A 22,623-nucleotide genomic window follows, 5' to 3' on the forward strand; every position below is an offset into this window, starting at 1 on the left:
TCACAATTGGGTGTCAAAGGTCAACAGAGTTTTTTTCCTGTCCCGTCCATAACTCTGCCATCCATGAAGGGATTTTAATATTACTTGGCACACAAATGTTTCCCATGATGAGACGATGTGTCATGCGCAAACCCAGTACCCTAGCTTAAAGGTCAAGGTCACACTTTGAGATCAAAGGTCAAGAGGATTTTTTTCCTGTCCGGTCTATAACTTTGTCATGCAAAGCAGGATTTAGATATCAGTTGGCACAAATATTCCCCTGGATGAGACAACATGTCATGCGCAAGAACCAGGTCCCTAGCTCTAAGGTCAAGGTCATATTTAGAGGTCAAAGGTCAAATTCAAGAATGACTTTGTACGGACATTTCTTCTTCATGCATGGAGGGATTTTGATGTAACTTGGACCAAATGTTCAACACCATGAGGCACCCTTGTTTTTAGAATTACATCCCTTTGTTGTTACTATAAATAGATTTTATTGTAACTTTTTTATTACTGGCGGTAGAGAAAAATCGAGACCACTTTTCTGTGGTACAGCATGCATGTTACATCCAATTTTTAGGTGTATTTTGACCTATCTCTACCTGGTAAAGAGTTTCTTGTGGACTTATGTTATTATTATTATTATTTTTTTTTTTTTTTTTTTTTTTAAAGATTAATTTCCCTTTGTTGTTACTATAAATAACTTACATGATAACATTTTTATAATCAGCCCAAAAAATTCAATATGAAAACAACTGTGGGTTTTTATATATGCACATTTTAATCCAAGTGTGTTGTTATAATGTTATAACATATTGTATATGTAGTACAAAATTGTTTATACATCATTGACAGATATCAGTTCATCATGTTATACTGCAGTAGAAAAAATTAGGTGCCTTCCAGTAGGGGACTTTGTATTGCATGGCAATACTTCATTCACTTGTTAAACTTAATATTATGTTAACCCTTATCATTGATTCTGCCTTTGCTACTAGTGTACATCATGATCAGCCTGCACATCTGTTATTCGCTTTTCAGTCAGTATCTTTTTGTTAAGCAACCCTTTTAACAGTTAATGGTACTGTCCAAACTAAAAGACAGACAAGTTCATTATAGAAATTTAGCAGGATAAGGCTTAATATTATGTTAAGATTCAATTAACCTAAGGAGGCAGCATCCACAAAAGTTGTTTATTGTCTAACTTTAGCAGATCTTATCCAATATTCACAAAACATTTTCGCAATGTTTTTGTGGCATAATTTCTTGGCCACGTTAGATAATTAGCTGAATCCTGGAAGTCTTTCTGGAGTTATGGCCCTTGAATTACACAGAATTAAAAAAAAGTTGACAATGTCTGATGTCAAATGTTCTGTCTGAATATAGGGTGCATCAAATGTTCTGTCTGAATATAGGGTGCATCAAATGTCCTGTCTTGATATAGGGTGCATCAAATGTTCTGTCTTGATATAGGGTGCATCAAATGTTCTGTCTTGATATAGATTGTATCAAGATATAGGGTGCATCAGATGTTCTGTCTTGATATAGGGTGCATCAGATGTTCTGTCTTGATATAGGATGCATCAGATGTTCTGTCTTGATATAGGATGCATCAGATGTTCTGTCTTGATATAGGGTGCATCAGATGATCTGTCATGATATAGGGTGCATCAGATGTTCTGTCTTGATATAGGGTGCATCAGATGTTCTGTCTTGATATAGGATGCATCAGATGTTCTGTCTTGATATAGGATGCATCAAATGTTCTGTCTTGATATAGGGTGCATCAAATGTTCTGTCTTGATATAGGGTGCATCAGATGTTCTGTCTTGATATAGGGTGCATCAAATGTTCTGTCTTGATATAGGGTGCATCAAATGTTCTGTCTTGATATAGGGTGCATCAAATGTTCTGTCTTGATATAGGGTGCATCAAATGTTCTGTCTTAATATAGGATGCATCAGATAATCTGTCTTGATATAGGATGCATCAAATGTTCTGTCTTGATATAGGATGCATCAGATGTTCTGTCTTGACATAGGGTGCATTAGATGATCTGTCATGATAAAGGGTGCATCAGATGTTCTGTCTTGATATAGGGTGCATCAAATGTTCTGTCTGGAAATGTCAGATTTGATCTGTGAGCAAGACAAATTTTCTGCAATTAACAGAAGACATTTTTTCTCATAATAGAAGATAATCATCAACAAAGAATATTAAAACAAAATTATACAAAGAAAACCCATAGTTCCATTATTTGTATTTTCCAGGAAATGCTCTAGTCAAGTGCGGACAGACACAGATTCTGATGGGGAGTGCATACCGAGAGTTTATTCAGTCATCAGCCAATAATTTTCTTCAGCCATTACAGAACTTCCTGGAAGGAGACATGAAAACAATCATGGTAAATACGTGCCACAATAAGATATTAATGAAAACAGAGTTTTGGTGAAATATAGTTTTGTACTGGTGTGATGGGTAGTTTCAAGTCTGTTAAACTTACCAGTGTGCTGTGTTGTTGCTCTAAGGGGAATATGAATATCTTGAGAGCCATAGAATTTTGATATTTACATAACTGTCTGTCTGCAAATGTTTTTTATGCCCCTGAAAGAAGGCATATGATAAACGTTCCACTGTCCTGCTGTAGGTTAGCTCACTTATTTATAATTTTAAACACTTTGTGGGATTCTGATGAAACTTTTCACAAATACTTAGCATGATTCATTGTGTCAAACCATTGATTTGCTGATAAAAGATTGAGGGAATGAGATTTTATTAATGTGTAGGTCATTGTTTTCAATTTTCATAATTTTCAGAAAGAGAAGAAAATTCTTGAGACCAAACGATTAGACTTAGACTCGTGTAAAAGTCGACTGAGGAAAGCGAAACAGGTTGCATCACAAACTCAGGTAGGGAAATATGCGGGCTTTGTATGTTATGTAATTGAACTGTAAATCCTAGTACAAGTCTGTATATTCTGTGACTTTTCAACCCATATTTACTAACCTGTCAGTAAAAACATAAATTCTTTGACTTTTCAACCCACATTTATAATCCTATAAGCTCTAGCCGTTTCTTATGTGTAGAATAAGAAAAGTGAAAAATAATTGATGAATTGTTTTGTTGAAATGCATAAGTCTACGTAAGTGTGTATTTATCACTTGGCTTTCTTGGGGAAAGTCTGCTGTTCTGTTAAGGTGCTCGTCTAAATCAAAAAATGTACTGAGGCCCTGTAGCTTGGTTCTTCCTTCTCCATTAAAGCTTGAAAACTATTTCTATCAGACTTAAAATGAAAAAAAAATTATAAAAACATCCAAAAAATAAAAATGAAAGAAAATTATAAACATTACAACATAATTTATGTGTTTATGTTATAATCTAGATGAGGCCGTAGATCAACCTTTGGATAGCGATAAAAGTAAAGACACTATCCCAACTTTCATAGTTTAGTATAAAGAAAAGTTATTTTCAAAAAGGTTAAGAACAATAGCTTTTTTCCATCATTGTTAAATAAAATACTAGCCTTACTTTAAGTAAGTTATATAGTAATGCTACTTTGAGAATATCACTCAAAGGCTGTGTGCCTTGCAGTCTGGTTCTACTAAAGGCTACTTTGAAGTAATTCTATCAAGGTCCAGTTGACTTGCTGCGATCTACAAAAGCCATTTTACTTGAAGAAATTCTATCAAAGGCCACTTCTTTGATTTTACCAAGGTCATTTTATTTTCAAAAATTCTATGAAAGGACAGTTAACTAGCTGTAATTCTGTCAAAGGCCATTTATTTCCATTAATTCTATTGCAAGCAATTTTTAATAGTCTTTCTACCATTGCTTTTATTACTATAGGCTAATCTCCGTTATTTGAGTAAAATTATAAAAAAGAATCTTACTAATGCTGCATCCCGTGCTTCTCATTTTAATATGATTTTTAGATTGATAGAATGGAGGAAATGTTGATCTGCTTGACAGAATGGATTATAAATATGATATTTTCACCTGAGTGCAAAAAGTGATTAACTGCACCATAATATCAGTACAGTTAACCTCATTTGGCACTGAGGTGACGGAGTGTTTTATTACTGAAACTATATTAGTTGTTATTTATTTGTAAAGAGATAATTATTGTTGATTTTTTTGTTTTGACTAAAACAATGTTTTATCTCTCTCTTTAACCCCAAGAACGTCCAAATGCCCGCTAATAACCCATATGCCAAGATGGAGGTGGGTGCTGTAGTCTGCAAGCATGTGTTGCTATGGCAACAGTTTTTTATATTATAAATATATGTGCTCATTCCTTTTCAGTGTTTTCTTGCTTATCTGTTGCTACTTACATTGTACAGTCAAACTCTGAGATAAATCTGTTTCTTTGGAGTTGGAACAGCTTTCAAGATACAACCCTATCAAATTTGGGTGGAAAGAAATCCATAAAGAGCAAACCAATGTTTTGGGACATTAAATTATTGTTGTTGAGCTGTGATTTCTTAATTTTGTCTGCCAGAGAATTCCTTAAAATAATTATGTCCTTCAAAATTTGAAGCTCAGATTGCTAAAGTACAAGATTATGAATGGAGAGATTGCAAGTTGAATTCAGAGCATGGCATAATTATGTTCTCTGAGATAGCGCAACAGAAGACATTGAGCCTTTTAAGTTATTTGTCCTCAACCTGTGATTCAAAAGAGGATATTGTCCGGTACTGATAGAGAACAAGTCAATACTAGAGCAGAATCCAAAAGCACTGGTTAATCTTACAGACAACAATGACATATAAACAGAAGGAAACCATTTGAAACAAACCAAGAAGCTGTAGACTTGGTTTGCCAAACACAATTCCGTCAAACCTTTATGAAAGAACATCTCAATAAAAATCGCTTCAGGTTTCAGACTACCTCTGAATAAAGACCACCTCAATAAAACAGGAAAAGTGGAAGAAGACCACTTATTCAAAACAGTTTAGCTAGGCTAAAGTTAAAACTTTACAAAATCTTTGTGAAAGTAATATTTCTCTTCAAAGTAACACAGAAGACTTCCTTTTTTGAGAGAGAGAGAGACTCCTGTTAAAAAAACTTTCTCGTTTTTTAAGATAGGTCTTCATAAACAGATTGACTGTATTTGAGAGCAAACAATGAGGAGCAGTGGACCTGAGTTTGACTGTACAATATCTAGAAAAATTTTAAATGTAATTTATGTAGAGGTTTGTGTTTAACTTTCCATCTTACATTTAAATGTTACAAACTTTTCCATATATGCTGCGATACTGTTTTGTTCTTCTGACATATCATGATAATAACAATCATACTTAATATTATTATTTTTTATTGTTTGATAACCATGAACTAGGTAATTTATTCTGAAGAAAAGTTTGACCATTTATAAGCAAGTTTTATGTGAAAACATGAACAGAATGGTTTTAGCGTGACATCTCCATGTTTGGTACAATTGTGTTTTTTATTGATTCTGTAATTTTTGCAGGGTTATAACTGAAAGCAAGAAAAATGATTTTAATTGCTTTAGATTTTAAAAAGTTAATTGAAATAACCATGTATTATATTTGAAAAATTTATTGTTTGAAATATTGGGGTTATAGTAATATAATTTTGTTTGTTTGACATATAAGATCGAATATCTTTCACTTATAAACACCAGAATTTACTGTAAAAACACTATTTTGCTGGGTCAAAATTTCGCGAATTTGAAATTTTGTGTATGTTACGTGAGGATTAACTTTTACGAGATGTAGAGCCTCGCGAATATAACGAAAATTAAACCCTTGCAAAAATCTCTGCTTTTACAGTACATTTCCAGCTATGTCACTAGAAACAAACAAATATCCTGAACTTGTGGCTTGCATAAGGCATACTTATCAGAATATGTTATTACCTCAAACATTGTAAAACATAATAAAGCTGAGTTTGCCTGCTGATTCTAAAACATATGAAAGCATTATTTGTTGTGTTATGGCATTGTGCAGTTAATTTTCATTGTTGGGGTTTTGATGGAAGGCTCTGTTTATGTGTACAATTAACGTGAATTTGCAGCTTGTATTGATATAATGAGCTTGTAGTTTAGACTTGCAACGTGCATAATTAATATGTTGCTTTATAGACTGTGTGATATAACCATGTTTTCGACATTTTAAAGTGTAAGCTCCCTTCCTGTAACCCTTACCCTGCTAAATTTCTATAATGAACTTGTCCATCTTTTAATTTGGACAGTACCATTAACTATTAAAAGGGGTGCTTACCAAGAAGATACTGACAGAATAGCAAACAGTGCAGATCATGAACAGACTGCACAGATGTGCAGGCTATCGTGATCTACACTGGTTGCAAAGACAGAGTCAATCCTGTCCAGCATGATAAGGGTTATAGGGATGTGGGGTATTACCGATATACCAGTATATTATGAATCTGCTGTAAAAAGATATGTATCGTGGTATAAAATTTTCAAATTACAATGATGTTCCCATTCAGGTACATAAATGATTTAAGATGTGTTGGTTATTGTTCCGATATAGAAGATATAGCAACTTGAAACACATACATCTGTACTTTCGGAGTTAAGTAAAAGAAAATGAAATATTATGTTACTTATCGTAGTACGACGTTGCCGTTTATAATATCCTCAATACGAAATTTTTGAAAATGCCTATCCCTACACTTGTATAGTCTGATTCAAAATGTTCCAACAAAGGTTATGCATTATTCAGATGCTTCTTATACATTATGTCTCAATTTTTGTGACAATTAATAGCTATTTATCATCATTAGTGTGAAATAATTGATTTTCATGAGAAGTTGATAGCGCAGTCCATAAGATTATGATTAAAATTCCAATTTATTTTAGATAGGTAGATTTATGTCCTCATGAAATAGCTATTGATTTATGTTCCCATGAAGCTGTTGATTTGTGTCCCCATGAAATAGCCATTAATTTATATCCCCATTAAATAGCTATTTTTGCCAACAAAATTGTAACAGTTTCACAGTATATAAGGATAATTGACTGCTTGTTCCAGTATGTGTATTACCTTTGTCGATGAAGACATTTTGAAACAGACTTTACAGATAGACATATATTTTTGCTTGACAACAAGGAACAGTGCTGGCCATGTGGAAAGATATTATTTTGTTAGATTCAACAGCAGGGCTTTTTGCATACTAAAATGTTGAATAAGTGTTCTAGTCAAACAATATAGGGAGCAGTCTTTATCTTTGACACCTATTGAATTTTAGTGACTGTCTTTTAGTTACTTCTGGATTTTTGTAGAGAACTTTTCTCCCACAAAGTAATCAACTGATTTCTAATTCTCATTCAGTTCTTACTCACTTAGTTATCATTATTAAGAATTAGAGGTGACCTGCACTGTTGAATGCTTCGGGTCTTTGACTGAATCCCTTGCCCCTCACTGCAGTGGGTTCAAACCCTCACTTGTGGTGTAGAACTCTTTCATTTGAGAAAGCTATCCAACTATCTTAGGGAAGGTCAGTGGTTCTACCCAGGTGGCTGCCCATTCCTGCAATAATTTTGGGAGGAGCAGATGTGGTCTTCCTCCTCCATCAAAAGCAGAAAAGTCGTCATAATGACCTATAATTCTGTCAGCGTGATGTTAAACAGTCAGAATTAGACCAGTTCTTCCAATAATTATTTGGAAATTTCTGGTTGCCCTAATTGTTATTCAGAATGGGTCAGGTTCTTCTAGTTATTATTCACAATGTGACTGTTTATCCTTACTTTACTCCAAAATGATCCCTCTTGGATATGATTATTATGAGTGTTTATATGTGCAAATTATACAAAGAAAGGAAGGTACTAGTTCCTTGATTTGTCTTGATGGGAGGGGTAAAATACAGTTTCCAGTGTGCTAGGTCGTTCTTCTTGATGTGTGAAGACATTCAGGGACTAACTTTGTGCCTGTGCAATTTTGTTGTTTTGAAGTAAAACTGTCTTTCTCTTAGAATACCCAGCAACCGCCTCCTGTACTACCAGCAGACAACCCGTATGCTGCGTTAGAGGTCTGGCTTCGTGTTGTACTGTCGTATGTTCACAGTCATTGAAATTTTCTTTTGCAGAATACCTGACTCTTGGGAACTGTAACTGAATTAAAATAACTGGAGAAAAAGCAATTTAATTAGCAGGCAATTTCTTAAGAGTACAGGTTCCAAAAAATGCACTTGAATGTCTTGAAAGAATATATTATTCTTTTAACATGAATAGCAATTCACTTGCAAGATATTTTACAGACATGTAGAACAAAATCTTTGATACGCCCATTTTTTTCTATATGGTTTTAGCAGGTAAGAATTTTGATGACTGTGATCGGCTAACTCTCTCCTTTCCTCCTGAGTTTTTATCCCACCATGGTTAGATAGAGCTTTGTTATGTAACTTTATAGATTTTGTATTTGTTTCAACTCACAACACTTTAAATTTCTTTCCTATTTATGTCTTATAGTTTCTATTCAATTCAATTCAATTCAATTCAATGATTTGATAATGACGTATTTAGTTCCTTTGAAACAATTTTTCTTTAAAAGAATGTTATTAACCATGTATTGTTGTTATTAATGGGAAAATATAACTGATATTGTATACAGTAGAAAGTAAATATGTTGAAATGCGTAATGAAATAAAATCATGAAACTTGAAATTTCCCATTCTTATAAATAATTAACTACTGTCACATTCATTTGCCCACAATATATGTTTATTTTATTTACAAAGCAAATTGATTTTAATAGGTTAATACAACACACATTTTCTTTTGTTCTTTAGTTTTGCTATAATATTTACAAAAGTATTCACATTCACAAAACTTTTGAGCCGCACCATGACAAAACCAACATAGTGCATTTGTGACAAGCAGTCTGGTCAGGATCCATGCTTTTCGCTTTAAAAGCCTATTGCAGTTTAGAGACTGCGTGGATGCGCAGGCTGGTCTGGATCCATGCTGGTCGCAAATGCACAATGTTGGTTTTCTCATGGTGCGGCTCATTTTATGGATTATAATTCATTTCTTCTGTATGATTTAGAAGTATAGATAGCCGTAAAGATAATGGGATTTCTTTTAAATAACCTCATTGATTATAGCCAATACTGAGATAGATTCAGTAACAAAACAGAAGCAAACAAAACAAACACATAAGTTATAGATTTGCACACACAAAAAAAAATAGAAAAACTGTCAAAAAAACAACAACAAAGTTATGGACTCTTTTGTGACAACAACCAGAGTTATGGACACTGATGTCATGGAAAACAACAAAAACTACATAAACATGGACTTTTGTCTCAGAATTAAAAAAAAAAAAGAACCAAACAGTTGTGGACTCTTTATTATTTCATGCTTTTCAGTGGTTTACTGAAATATAATGGTAGATTATATCCTGGTAAACCCACAGTGAAATTTATCAAAATATAATTTTCACTGTGCCGGACTACTTTCTTCCCCCAATTGGACACCTCTCTATGTACATGTATATACATGAGGTGACAGGTTGGTTGTAGTAGCTTCCCTTTGTTTACATGTTTGTAACAACAACAACAACAACACCTGTCAAATCTGACGTCTGCTTTAGTATACAATCAAGATGTCTGTAGAAGAACTGGATCCAGAGGTCTTGAATGACATTTTCACAAATTTCTTTGACCAGGAGGAATATGGAGACTTTCAGGTTGCAGACAGGAACTTTAGACAAGTAGATGCTGACCAGTTTCTTAAAGAAAATGAAAATAAAAATACCCAAAAGAAGACAGAGAGTGACATGAAGTTATTCTTCTCTTTTCTGATGTCAAAAAATGAAATGAGAAAACCAGAATACATTCCCCCATATCAGCTTAATTCATTACTGTGTGAATTTATCTTGGGTGTTACCAAGAAAGATGGCAGGGAATATGAGCCTACAACTTTGCGGGGCTTTATAAGCTCTGTTGACAGATATCTAAAAGCAAGTGACAGCAATGTTGCCATATTCAAGGACAGAGAATTTTCCAAAACACGAGCTGTCCTTTCAAGAAAACAGCAACAGCTGAAAGGCCAGGGACTTGGCAATAAGCCGAGAGCTGCAGAAACCATGACAGAGTCTATCATTGACCAGATGCATGAAGCCAGGACACTAGGTGACTACACTCCAAGGTCTTTGTTACACTCCATGTGGTTTGTATGCACAAACCATTTTGGAATGCGGACAGGCAAAGAATGCGTGATCTCTGCTGGGGAGATATTCATCTTAGAATGGACGAAACTTCTGGTGAGGAGTATCTTATATATGACCAAGAGAGACAAACCAAAACCAGATCTGGTTCAAATCCTCGGGACATTAGGTACGTTTCAATTGCATTTTTATTTAATGGCTTTATTACACTCCCGCAACGTCGAACATGTGATAAATAGCGGATATTACATGAGTGTCTTTTCATATTGAATTTATTAAACTCGTTGAATAAAATGATAAAATGCGAGGCTCTGCCGAGCATTTTATCAATTTTATTCAACGAGTTTAATAAATTAAATGTCGAAAGACACAAATGTAATATTCTTTTCATCACATGTTAGCTATTCATGTCGAAACATCAAAATTCAACTTTCTTTTACTATACAAATAAGTCAATTTGTCCAGCGTCTCCTATACTGTAAACGACGTCGACGTCAAAGCGTTATTACACTAGTGTATTATCATTTTTATTTAATGGCTTTATTACACTCCCGCAAAGTCGAACATGTGATAAAGTAATTTAATTCATATACAGTAGATCTACCATAATTTTTGTGTTGTTTTTTTTCAGTGTCACTGAATGAGCACTAAAATTAGTAATTTCAAAATTTGTGTCACAAATTGAAATATCTCATTCTTCCACTGATATTTCTTTTCGGTTTATTTCATGCACAAAATGCTTTAAATATTTTGTATTTTTGATACCATCTTAAAATATCTTTAAAATTGCACAAGCTTTCCTTGTGAAAATGTGAAATCTGTGAAATAAAAAAAAAAATATATGTGAAATCTGATATTACAGGAGTGTCTTTTCATATTGAATTTATTAAACAAGTTGAATAAAATAATAAAATGCGAGGCTCTGCAGAGCATTTTATCAATTTTACTCATCGAGTTTAAAGGCACTGACCTCCAGATTTGGATAAATAATATTTTTTCTTTCAAATTGAACTTTGGTCATATTACGAACATTAGAATATGAGTTTTTGTTTCTAAAATAATTTAAAAATCCTATTCAAGAAAAAAAGATGACCGTCTCGGCAATCGAACCCCGGACAACCACGGCAATAAAGACATTTTCCCGTCTTCGTAACCAATAAAGCTATTGAGGAATTAGTGAGTTATGATTTCAAAATACAGATTTTTATAATTGAGACAGTTTACCTGGAGTAATGCGTTACAAACGCATTTCGATTTTCATCGTAAAAAGTAGAAAAAACAGCAAATTCTAATGTGTTTCCGTAACATGATATAGTTTGTCAGTAATTAAGTTTTAACCCTTCTTAAGAAATATAGCATTTATTTCCAGATATCTAAAAAATCTTTTAGTAGACTAGTAGAATGATCTGGAGGCCAGTCCCTTTAATAAACTCAATGTGGAAAGTCACAAATGTCATATTCTTTTTTCCCCACATGATAACCTTCCCTGGCGAAACATCAAAAATTCTACTTTCTTTTACTAGATTATATGAATAAGTCAATTTGACTAACGTCTCCTATACTATAAACAACGTCCACGCGTTTACTGAAATATAATGGTAGATTATTTGTAATGATAACGATAAACAACAAAACAGCTATCCAAACTGGGATTCGAACCCAGGCCTACTGCTACTTAGTAACAGCCGTCCTTCCGCTAGACTATTTGGATGCACAACTGTTGTATGTTGCTACAATCACCATTACGATTTAGAGTTTTAGACTTGCATTTTTTCTGTAAAATGTCTGTCAAAAGGTTAGAGACTGTAATAAAGATAAATGTTTTAATGATGTATAACAGTGTAAATTTCATTACTTCAGAGGTACAAAACCCAAAGCCTATGCCACTGCTGACGCCCAGAGAGATCCTGTACATCTGTACAAGCTGTACAGCCAGAAACGACCGGACGAAATGTGCAAACCTGACAGCCCATTCTTCCTTACACCAAATGATAAACCACAGAGATGCTGGTTCAAAAAAACCCCACTTGGAATAAATAAACTTTACAACATTATGAGAGACATGAAGGCTGAAGCAGGAATTGAAAATCCCAGAATAACGCCTTACAGGTGTGCATATTATACATCTATATTCTTATTTTATGCTTTTCCATGGTTTATCTAGATATAATAAATGAACAGCTGAAAATATCCTGATATAGCAACGTTTTATAAGCCTGATTTTATAGCCGATATTGTTCTGAGTTCCAAACTGAAATTTTTCCCCCCATTTTTCTGCAAACATTTTCAATTCAGAGCTTTAAAACGACAGTTTTTACTGGAATGTCAAGTACGTAAATTATAAGCCGTCATATGGATACTAAAACTTTTTCCGACAATCAAAAAAATTCAAATCTGACATCTATTGATCTTTTCTTTCCTTTTCAAATTCATTTCTGAAAAAAAGAAACACCCTAAAACTGTAAAATATCTACTTTTGAAATACCCTTACCAAAGTCATACCTGCATAAATTCAGTATATTTAAAGTAGTTTGATAACAAGAATCTTCAAGTACTTATCAGACTGTAAGCCCAGGCCTCCAGATAATTTTTCATGCAATTAGTGTTTCAATTCTTTGTTTTTTCACAACCAAATTCAATCAGTATTAGTTTTGCATCGCAAACATTTAATCTTTCTTAGTTAGTTTTTTTTTTTTTTTTTGCTGGAGGGAGTGCATCTATCATTTTTTGTCCGTTTTCAATGACTTTAGTAATTTTTCTGTTACGTTTTAGTATTTCGCTATTCATCATGGGCTATTTCCAACCAGAATCAATGACATTTGTTATGATGTCCGGTACAATTCCACCTGCGATTTCTTCATTAAGATTTTTTCCGTTCTTGTCATAAAATTAACCATAGAAGGACATGCACTGTCAGTTTGATGCTTTGCTCATCCTCGCTTTCTTACTGCCGACGTCATATTCGCAATTTCTTAGAAGGTGATATCATTCTAGCAAGCTAATAAATGGCACGATTAAGATTTTATCGCTGACTTGAATTAGCCGTGAAATTAAGAAAATTTTAGTAATAAGTTCCCAAACATGGTTTATCGTAGAATAACCGTGTTTTCTGTGTTCTTATGCGTACATGTAAGAATGTATCAAGAAGGCCGTATTATTTTAAATACTGTTTCGCATAAGAACGAAAAACTCGTGTTATTCTACGATAAATCACACTTGGGAACTTGTTATTTCGATTCTAACACTACATACTAGTATCAACAGTGTAAGAAAAAAACTACTTTTTACAACCGTGCTATGCACCTGGATCGGTAACGTCACTGCACGCGAGTGGTTTATTTAAGAAATAATATATCTCATCGGTGATTTGTCGCTGAATAAATCACTGTTTGGAGTTCAGATGCGAAGGAATTATATCACGAGGGCGGAGCCCGAGTTGTATAATACTACGCAGCTGAACGACAAACACTGATTTATTCAAGAGCAAATCACTAAATGAGATGTATTATTTTGATTCTAACACGTTACCAAGGACGGGACACCTGCACTTTACCAGTACGCACATTAAATAAACACTCCCCATTTATTCTTATGGGGGCTACTGCCCCCACACCCCCGTTTTTCTGTTTTCTTTAATGAATAGATTATTGTTACAATTTATTTAAATGATTGTAACGAGCACATCCTACCTTTTACAATCCTAGCAAAAAGTGCGTACCAGTAAAGCGCATTCTAGCCCCAAGGACTTTAAAGTACATCTTTGCCGGCATTCATTAATTATTTGCCGTTTTCAATCGGTTTCTTTCTAGCGCGCTGCTACGCCGTTTGACGCAATAATTGTGACGTCAGAACAGTGAATTGTTGTTTGATAATTCACTGATTCCAGCCTTCTTTGTTTAATAGTAAAATGAATCGGATCGTGTTAGAATGCAGAATGAGAATAACCCGAGAGCCCTCCCATGTCAGCCAACTTAGAAAAACGAACTTATGCCTGCATACTTATTCTAAGAAAATGCACTTGTACAAAATAATTTATGCCTTCAAATAATTTCATAGGTCAATGATATGAAAATTCCATTCATTTTTTTTTTCAGCTCCAGAAAACATCTGGTTCAAACTCTAAACGATGCTGGGGTCCCTGCCAACCAAATCATGCAAATTTCTGGTCACAAGAATGTGAATTCTATAAACAACTACAGTAAAATCAACAACGACCAGTCGAGAAATATTTCTAAAATACTGTCGAATCAGAGAAATGAAACCAACCTTCAAACTCAAGGAAGTGGTGCTGCCAGTGCTCCGGAGCCATGGACTGGGCCTTTCGGATCCAATCGCTCTCGCAGTCTTTTTGCAAGCAGCACTTTCCACGGACCTGTGACTTTCAATTTCCACAGTACATCTGTATCGGAAACACTGTCACAAATGTCCACAGTTAACGTAGGCCGAAGTAATGCAACTGCTGAAGAGTCCGTTTCCAACATGCTCGATTCGCCAGTTGCCACTGCCAGACCATTCAAACGAATAAGAATGATTCCAGAAAGTGACAGTGACTAACTGTAACACTCACGACACGAGAGTTTACATATAAGTCCATTTAAAATCCCACTGTTACACTGTTCGTATTGTTTCTCCCGTTATTTGTTCTAACTGTTTACCGATTGACTGAAGTAAAACAAAATGGCGGACTCGAATTTTGACAAGCGCAAGTGCGCGTATCTGCGCGTATGAATTTCACACATTGTTTGTTTAAATATATCTGAAGTTACATGAATAAAATTTTTGAAGTACCAAATATATTATTTATATCCCTTACAAATAAATTAATCTCCTTTCTTCTGTTAGACAAAACACAACCTGGACCAAATTTGTAGAACTATTTGGGACGCATAACACAGCGCTGACAGTCGTAAACAGTGGGGCTCCCTGCGGGGGAATTTTTAAAAAGTAAAACGATTTTATAAAAGAAACCACTGAATAAGCATGAAATAAACAGAAAATTTGTTTGTTTCGGTGAAAGATCGAAATTTATTTCATCTCGTGAACATCACATGTTAATATTTTCACTCGTGGCTTCGCCACTCGTGAAAATATTCATGTGATGTTCACTCGATGAAATAAATTTTCGATCTTACACCGAAACAAACAAATATCCTCTATTTATCTCAGATATACCAAAAACCGTTTAGAGTTATGGACTTCATTTTCTCAGATAAACCAAAAGCAACTATGGACACTTTGTGTCATAAAAAAAATACAATAGCCAAATAGTTATGGACTCTGTTATCACAGAGAATCCAAAAACAACAAAAAACACAGTTACTGACTGTTTTTGCAAGAAAATCAAAACAAAAATAAAAAAAATCACTGTTGAGTGTCTCAAAAAACGACAAACAAACCAGCAAAGATGCAGAGATAAATGGGCTCTGTTGTTGCAAAATAATTAAAATCAGCATAAAGTTGTAGACTCTGTTTTGCAAAAAAGAAAAAAAAAAACGAGAAAAAATACAAAAAGCAGACAGTTATTCCCAATGCTTAAGTTCTAAAATGTGTTTATTGAATGACCATCTTAAACTGACGATACAAAAATGTAAATATTACACCATGTATGCATTGTCATTGAAAATTACGACAGTTTTTATTGTTTTTGATATCTTATGCTCTATTATTTAAAATTTTAAAAGATCAGTATTTAATTAATAATTAGCGGCAACTGTTAATGTGTTGTATGTAAAAGATTTTAGTGCTTGTTTCTAAAATGGTGTTTCAATTTTTCTTTACCGCTGTCAGGATGATGTTATTGCAAAAGTAAGTGTTCCTTGTTGTGGTAATTTTGTGGGTTCAAATAGTCTTGTTACATAAAATATGCATGTATTATTAGCTTATGTGAACCAGAGGTTCAGGATGAGCTATTAGTATAGGCAGATGGTATGGTGTCAGTCGTCCAGCTTCCATTGTCTGTTTTCAGTATCTAAACTTAAACATCTTCTCTTCTGAAACTATTGGTCAGCGTTACACCAAACAAGGTCCTCTGTCCAATGAGGACACTTTTAAAGGCCACAGGAGTTATTAGAAAAAAACTTTTGAAAAACTTCATCATCAAACTTGGTCTGCTTATAACTTATAAGGTCCGCTACTAATTTTTATTAGCTCACGTGAGCTTTTGTGATCGCCCTGTGTCCGTCGTCCATCGGCGATGTCGTCAACAATTTGACTGTTAACACTCTAGAGGTCACAATTGTGGCCCAATCTTAATGAAACTTGGTCAGATTGTTACCCTAAATAAAATCTTGGACAAGTTCGATATTGGGTCATCTGGGGTCAAAAACTAGGTCACCAGGTCAAATCAAAGGAAAAGCTTGTTAACACTCTAGAGGTCACAAATTTGGCCAAATCTTAATGAAACTTGGTCAGAATGTTACCCTCAATAAAATCTTGGACAAGTTTTATATCGGGTCATCTGGGATCAAAAACTAGGTCACCAGGTCAAATCAAAGGAAAAGCTTGTTTACACTTTAGAGATCACATATTTGGCCCAATCTTAATGAACTTGGTCAGAATGTTACCCTCAATAAAATCTTGGATGAATTTGATATTGGGTCATCTGGGGTCAAAAGCTAGGTCACCAGGTCAAATCAAAGGAAAAGCTTGTTAACACTGTAGAGGCCACATTTATGACTGTACCTTCATGAAACTTGGTCAGAATGTTAATCTTGATTATCTATAGGTCAGGTTCAAATCTGGGTCAAGTGGGTTCAGAAACTAGGTCATTTCAAAGGAAAAGCTTGTTAACACTTTAGAGGCCACATTTATAACTGTATCTTCATGAAACTTAGTCAGAATGTTAATCTTGATGATCTTTAGGTCAAGTTCAAATCTGGGTTATGTGTGGTAAAAAAAACTAGGTCACAGGGTCAAATCAAAGGAAAAGCTAGTTTACACTGTAGAGGCCACATTTATAACCATATCTAAATGAAACTTGGTCAGAACGTTAAGCTTGATTATCTATAGGTCAAGTTCAAATCTGGGTCAGGTGGCATCAAAAACTAGGTCACTAGGTCAGTTCAAAGGAAAAGCTTGTTAACACTCTAGAGGCCACATTTGTGACTGTATCTTCATGAAACTTAGTCAGAATGTTAATCTTGGTGATCTTTAGGTCAAGTTCGAATCTGGGTCATGTGGGGTCAAAAACTAGGTCACAGGGTCAAATCAAAGGAATAGCTATTTAACACTTTAGAGGCCACATTTATGACCATATCTTAATGAAACTTGGTCAGAATGTTAATCTTGATGATCTTTAGGTCAATAGGTCAGGTGAGCGATACAGGGCCTTCATGGCCTTCTTGTTGAAAATGGAGGCACTTTGCCATTTTTAGGGGCCAGTAAGGGTAAAAATAGAAAAAAACAACTTCTTCTCGGGTTTTCATTGATGGGTCTTTATCAGACTTGGACTGTAATAATTATAATGTTATAACGTCCTCTCCCAGTTTTATTCCAAGACAGGCAGTTGGTGAGTTTAGTTAAAAATAGAAATATCTTCTCATTAGCTGCATGATGGATCTTCATCAAACTTGGTTTTGTCTCTTTTTGGGGCCATTACAGCTGAAAGTAAAAATACCTTTGAACAAAGTCTTCTGATAAAGAGCTTGATGGATTTTCATTAAACATTGTCTGAAGCAAGTCTTTTGATAAAGTGCTTGATCGATTTTCATTACACTTTGTCTGAAGCATTCTTATAAACTTCTCTTTTAAATTTCTTCAGATGGGAGCACTTGGCTAGAGCCAAAAATAGAAATGTCCCAGTTGAATTTTTGCCTTGAACAACTTGGCAAATCTTCATTAAACTTGGTCAGAAGTATCCTTGTAAGGTCCTCTGCGTTATTTGTTCAAATGTGGACACTGGGCTTGTTTCATATTTTTTGGTCAAACACACACTTTTTACAAGTCATGATTCAGTGTGTCATACATATATTCAAGGTCAGATAGTCAATGTCAGGTGAGGGACATCAGGCCATTATGGTCCTTTTGTTTTTGTGATTCAGGCTTATCTTTATCAAATACAAACTATGCATGATAATAAAACCCTTTGGTGTTATAATGTATGAGAGTCATATATATATGGTAACCACTTGTAACTTTTTCAATTTTTGGTTGATTTTTCCTCCTATTTTCTCCCTTTTACAGATCCAATTTGAATATATATATTATATTCCCAGGTAAAAGACTCCCCACAAATAAATGCTGACATGGTGGACATTAGAAAGTCACACTTTTGTCAATTTATTCCAAAATCAAAATGAGCTTGTTATCCCTCGCCAAAGGCGGAGGGATATAGTTTTGGCATTGTCCATCCATCCTTCCATCCTTCCAAAACCATATCTATGGTATGGTGTGGAGTATTTAAGTAAAACTTGGTAGAAATGTTAACTGTTTTAGGGAAATGCCACCCTACAAGTTTTTTATCAGGACAAGATTTATGGCCCTTTGTACAGTCATGTATTAATATATTACATTATATAGTGTTTTATACCATATTCTGTCCATCCGGAGTGTCATATCTCAGACATGGTTGGAAGGATTTCAATAAAACTTAGTAGAAATATTAACTGCTATAGAGCAATGTGGCCCTGCAAGTTTCATTTAGATTTGTTGAGGAAGATAAGATTTATGGCCCTTTGCAATAATATATATATATATTGCAAATTTAATGTCATTTTCTGGTCCATTTTTGCTGTAGGATATTATGACCAAGTTTAGAACATAATACAGCTTTCTTGGAAACTAATGGACGGTATGCTTTCTGGTCACTGGGGTCAGTATTAGGGTCACTGTTACTAAAAATAGAAAATTGTTTCTGATCAATAACTCCAGTAAGGAATAGAGTATTCCGTCCAAACTTGAAATTTAGAAAGCTTGCATGGAGGCCATGGTTTTAGATGTGTTTTCGGGTGCTAAGGTAAAGGTCAAGATTATCGTTACTGAAAATAGAAAAGTGATTTTCTCACGACAACTTCAATTAGGAATAATGTAAGCAGACCAAACCTGGTAAATAGGTAGCTTTCATAGAGACCAATTTTTTTGTTTCATTTTAGGTAGCTTTGGTCAAGGTCATTGTTACTAATTTAGAAAATGGTTTTTAATCAATTATTTGGAATGAGCAGCTTTCAAAAAGACTGAAATTCAGTAGTATAGTGCTTTTTGTAGGCAGAGAATACTTCTTCAAGGATGAAACCTCTATCCTGTTCCGCAGGGGATACCTGAGTTCACTGAATTTGCATGTTTTAAGACAAGATCTTTCCAACAACAGAAAATCAAAGTAAATTTAAACTAACTGTACTCATTCAGCTAATAGACATCTTGTGATCAGGCATGTGGTGTGGTGACAACTGAAAGCATTAAATTTAGAACCCACTATATTTAACTTTAAAATTTTCTTAGTTATTATTTGCTTAAACAGTGCTGTTAATTTGGATGATGTAAAAAATAAATCTTACGGGGATTATAATTAACTTTCTCTTCAGTTTAGTAGATTACTGGCAATTTCAAGTAAATCATTCTTAATTCCGCATGATGCTTTTACTACCTAATTACTACCTAATTACAACCTAATTACTACTTACTTGTGCATTAATTAATGCAAATTTCTTGTACTTTATGGTCTTCAGTTAGACATTTTATGTAGCATAATCTCTTTAAGGAAAAATGAAGCATTTTTACTAATCTGATTGCTAGTTACATCTTTGTGCACCCAGTACTTTCCTGGTTTCTGTTGTATGCATTTCTTGGACTACTGTGAAATTATTACTTTTGTCATGAACTAATTTTCATCGATATCAAGGTTGTCGGTCCAAAAAAATTAGATCCCATTCTGACATATTTTTCTCTTTACATTTGGGAATCAACATAAAATGAAGTCCCCAGAAAATGTCTGTTTCAGATAAAAACACAAAATTTGATTCCAAATTAGATAGTTACCTTTCTGAGGCTTAAGTTTATCTTTGTGACAAGACTTTCGACTCTATCTCGGAGTCCTCTTCAGGGCTGTGATGTCACACAAAGATGTGGTCATGTGAAACAACCTTCTGATAGACTGGCGGAAGGTTGTAACCTGTATTTTCATTCAAATCGAGATGGAGTTGAAAGTCTCGACAAAAAGATAAATTTAAGCCTCAGAAAGGTAACTACTGTAACTTTGGAATCAGCATGGCTGAGGCAGGAATCAACCTCTTTTCTACAAAATTTGATGTCAACAAAACTAAATAATTTCACAGTATTTCAAATTTAGAGATAGGGTTCTTTTCTGTTTACTCAACTCTGCTCCTTTATATGAGTGAGACATACGATGAACAAAAATATACAAGAGTCTAGATTTGCCTTATTCTGAGAAATTTGTTTTTCATCTCTAGCTACTTGAATGAATATAGGCATGTATCAATTCAGGCTGAGACTGTCACATCTGATAAATAATTGCCAAGAAATCTGAATTATTCTGACTTTAAAAAAATTATATCTACCAAATTGTTTTATTTGGAAAAAAAACAACATTAAAATGAATTGTTGCGATTTTACCATACCTGTTAATATATGACTATTCTTTTATCCTGTAGTTATTTTTCTAGATTGAAAATATAAGCAGTCTGGAAACAGTTCAGCATGAAGGACAGTGCATTATAATGAGATATTCTTTTATCCTGGAGTCGCACATGCCTTTAAACGTGTCAGACCTCTAAATCAAGCCCAGACAAATAAATGTCTCTTTTTAAAATTGATGATCATTTTGGTACCAGCTGACTGGGGTATAAGACCTCATACAAACCCCTGATGTACATCAGTACATAGAAAAGCGGACTAGATTTTCTGCGTTTATAGTGTCTGTTGGTTTTTTTTTTTTTCAAGTTTTTTAGTGATATATCTTAAAATTCTGTTTTTACAGAGTGAACTAACTGACTTAGAGTGGTCGAGTCAGAAATTTTTGTATTCTAATGCAAGAGTGATCAGGACAGTGAAATCATATTCTTTTACAGGCTGAAGCAGACTTGCGCCAAGCCCAGTCCGAGTTTGACAGACAGGCAGAAATTACCAAACTTCTACTGGAAGGAATTACAAGCACACATGTAAGTCAGCTAAACTTTACCCTGCTAAATTTCTAAAATGGACTGGTCCATCAGTGAATTTGGCCAGTATCACTTCTTATTTAAAGGGGTGTTCACTGAAAGTTTACTGACTGAATAGCGACCAGTGCAGACCTGTGATCTTCGTCTGCACTGGTCTCAAAGGCAAAAGAACTTGCCGCCAGCAGGCTGAAGGTTAAAGGAGCACCAGTTTAAATAAAAGATTTCAGAGTTAAGGAAATACTTTTTATTAGTAATTGTGAACAGAAAGTAAGAACTAGGTGCTTCATGAAGTTTTTAATACTTTATATTGCTATCCATTTTAAAAATTTGGAAAGTTTTCATCAGGTGGGGAGACCTGTTAAGGCTTTACAGTATGAGTATGTAAGTCCATTTTAAGTAGAGAGGTATCATGAAGTTTGACCTTCTGACTGTAGGTTAGGGCATTGCCTTACTTGAGAATCCTACAAAGGAATGTTGTATTAGAAAGAATTGATGTAACCTTTAGCTTGCTGGTGGCAAGTGATTCTGCCTTTGCGACCAGTGCAGTCCAAGATCAGCCTTCACATCCGTGATGGTCTGCACTGTTTGTTATTCATGCAGTAAATTTTCAGTGAACACACCTTCTAATAATAAATGGTATTACCCAAATTGAATGATGGACCAGTCCATTTTAGAAATTTAGCAGGATAAAGGTTAAACATTTTAAAAGTAAACTCTCCTGTTATGTTTTAGAACTTTTAAGTTAATTCCAAAAACTTTGTATTATGGTGGTGGAAAGCAAAAGAATCTTGTTTCAGTCACATGTAAAACACAATCCCTATGATTTCAGGCTCACCATCTCCGATGTCTGAACGACTTTATTGAAGCTCAGAGGACATTCCACGCTCAGAGTCAGCAATACATGGCAGATCTACAAAAACAACTTGGCAGGTATGTACAGTCTCTATAGTGGTTGGATACCTCTCCCAGTCATAAGTCTGTTTTAAAATTTATAAATTTTTATTGATTTCAAAGAAAAAAGTGAAAGCTGACTTTCCTCACTAAAGTGCCATTGTTACTAAATGAGTAGTTTGGAGAAGTATTTTGGTAACAAACTTCAGCTGGTACTAATGCCTACACTACGGGATCTTTCTTTTGAGCATTATCTGGTTACTAGTCAACTCTTCAAGGGGAAAAGCTTCAGTTGTGGCAGAAAGGTTAGAATGGTTAGAAAAATAGTGTTTTCTTGAACACATAATAGGATATAAGACTTATGACTGGGTAAAATAATTAGGGCTTATGACTTATGACTGGGCAAATGTGTTATTCTTCAGTGGCTTAAATCTAAAGCTTTTCAAATGCAGTTCATACTTTCAAGCTTTGTAATAGTGTTGGTTTGC

General features: G+C 34.4%; 2 protein-coding genes across 5 annotated transcripts in view; both read left to right on the top strand.

The window, feature by feature from the left end:
- The window catches only part of LOC123549118 (endophilin-B1-like), a 57,284-nt gene that overhangs the window by 28,661 nt on the left and 6,000 nt on the right, over positions 1 to 22,623 (top strand). For 2 of the 4 annotated variants that reach the window (XM_053524799.1, XM_053524800.1), the window contains exons 4-9: positions 2,253 to 2,386; positions 2,799 to 2,891; positions 4,162 to 4,203; positions 15,921 to 15,938; positions 21,155 to 21,244; positions 22,074 to 22,174. In XM_053524799.1, coding sequence (XP_053380774.1) covers positions 2,253 to 2,386; positions 2,799 to 2,891; positions 4,162 to 4,203; positions 15,921 to 15,938; positions 21,155 to 21,244; positions 22,074 to 22,174 — 478 coding nt within the window. The remainder of the gene's footprint in view (positions 1 to 2,252; positions 2,387 to 2,798; positions 2,892 to 4,161; positions 4,204 to 15,920; positions 15,939 to 21,154; positions 21,245 to 22,073; positions 22,175 to 22,623) is intronic. The other 2 variants (XM_045336956.2, XM_045336965.2) reach the window with 2 other exon arrangements.
- LOC123529559 (uncharacterized) lies at positions 10,187 to 15,274 on the top strand. The gene is made up of 3 exons (XM_053524801.1): positions 10,187 to 10,302; positions 11,994 to 12,242; positions 14,228 to 15,274. The coding sequence occupies exons 1-3, from the start codon at positions 10,214 to 10,216 to the stop codon at positions 14,685 to 14,687; spliced, it is 798 nt and encodes a 265-aa protein (XP_053380776.1). The 5' UTR covers positions 10,187 to 10,213; the 3' UTR covers positions 14,688 to 15,274.

Source organism: Mercenaria mercenaria, chromosome 15 (assembly GCF_021730395.1).
Source record: "Mercenaria mercenaria strain notata chromosome 15, MADL_Memer_1, whole genome shotgun sequence".
Classification (NCBI taxonomy): domain Eukaryota; kingdom Metazoa; phylum Mollusca; class Bivalvia; order Venerida; family Veneridae; genus Mercenaria; species Mercenaria mercenaria.

Coding starts and splice junctions, on each gene's coding strand:
- LOC123529559 (XM_053524801.1), top strand. CDS start 10,214: ATGGACGAAACTTCTGGTGAGGAGTATCTTATATATGACCAAGAGAGA. Junction 10,303..11,993: donor TCAAATCCTCGGGACATTAG/GTACGTTTCAAT, acceptor TCATTACTTCAG/AGGTACAAAACCCAAAGCCT. Junction 12,243..14,227: donor CCCAGAATAACGCCTTACAG/GTGTGCATATTA, acceptor TTTTTTTTTCAG/CTCCAGAAAACATCTGGTTC.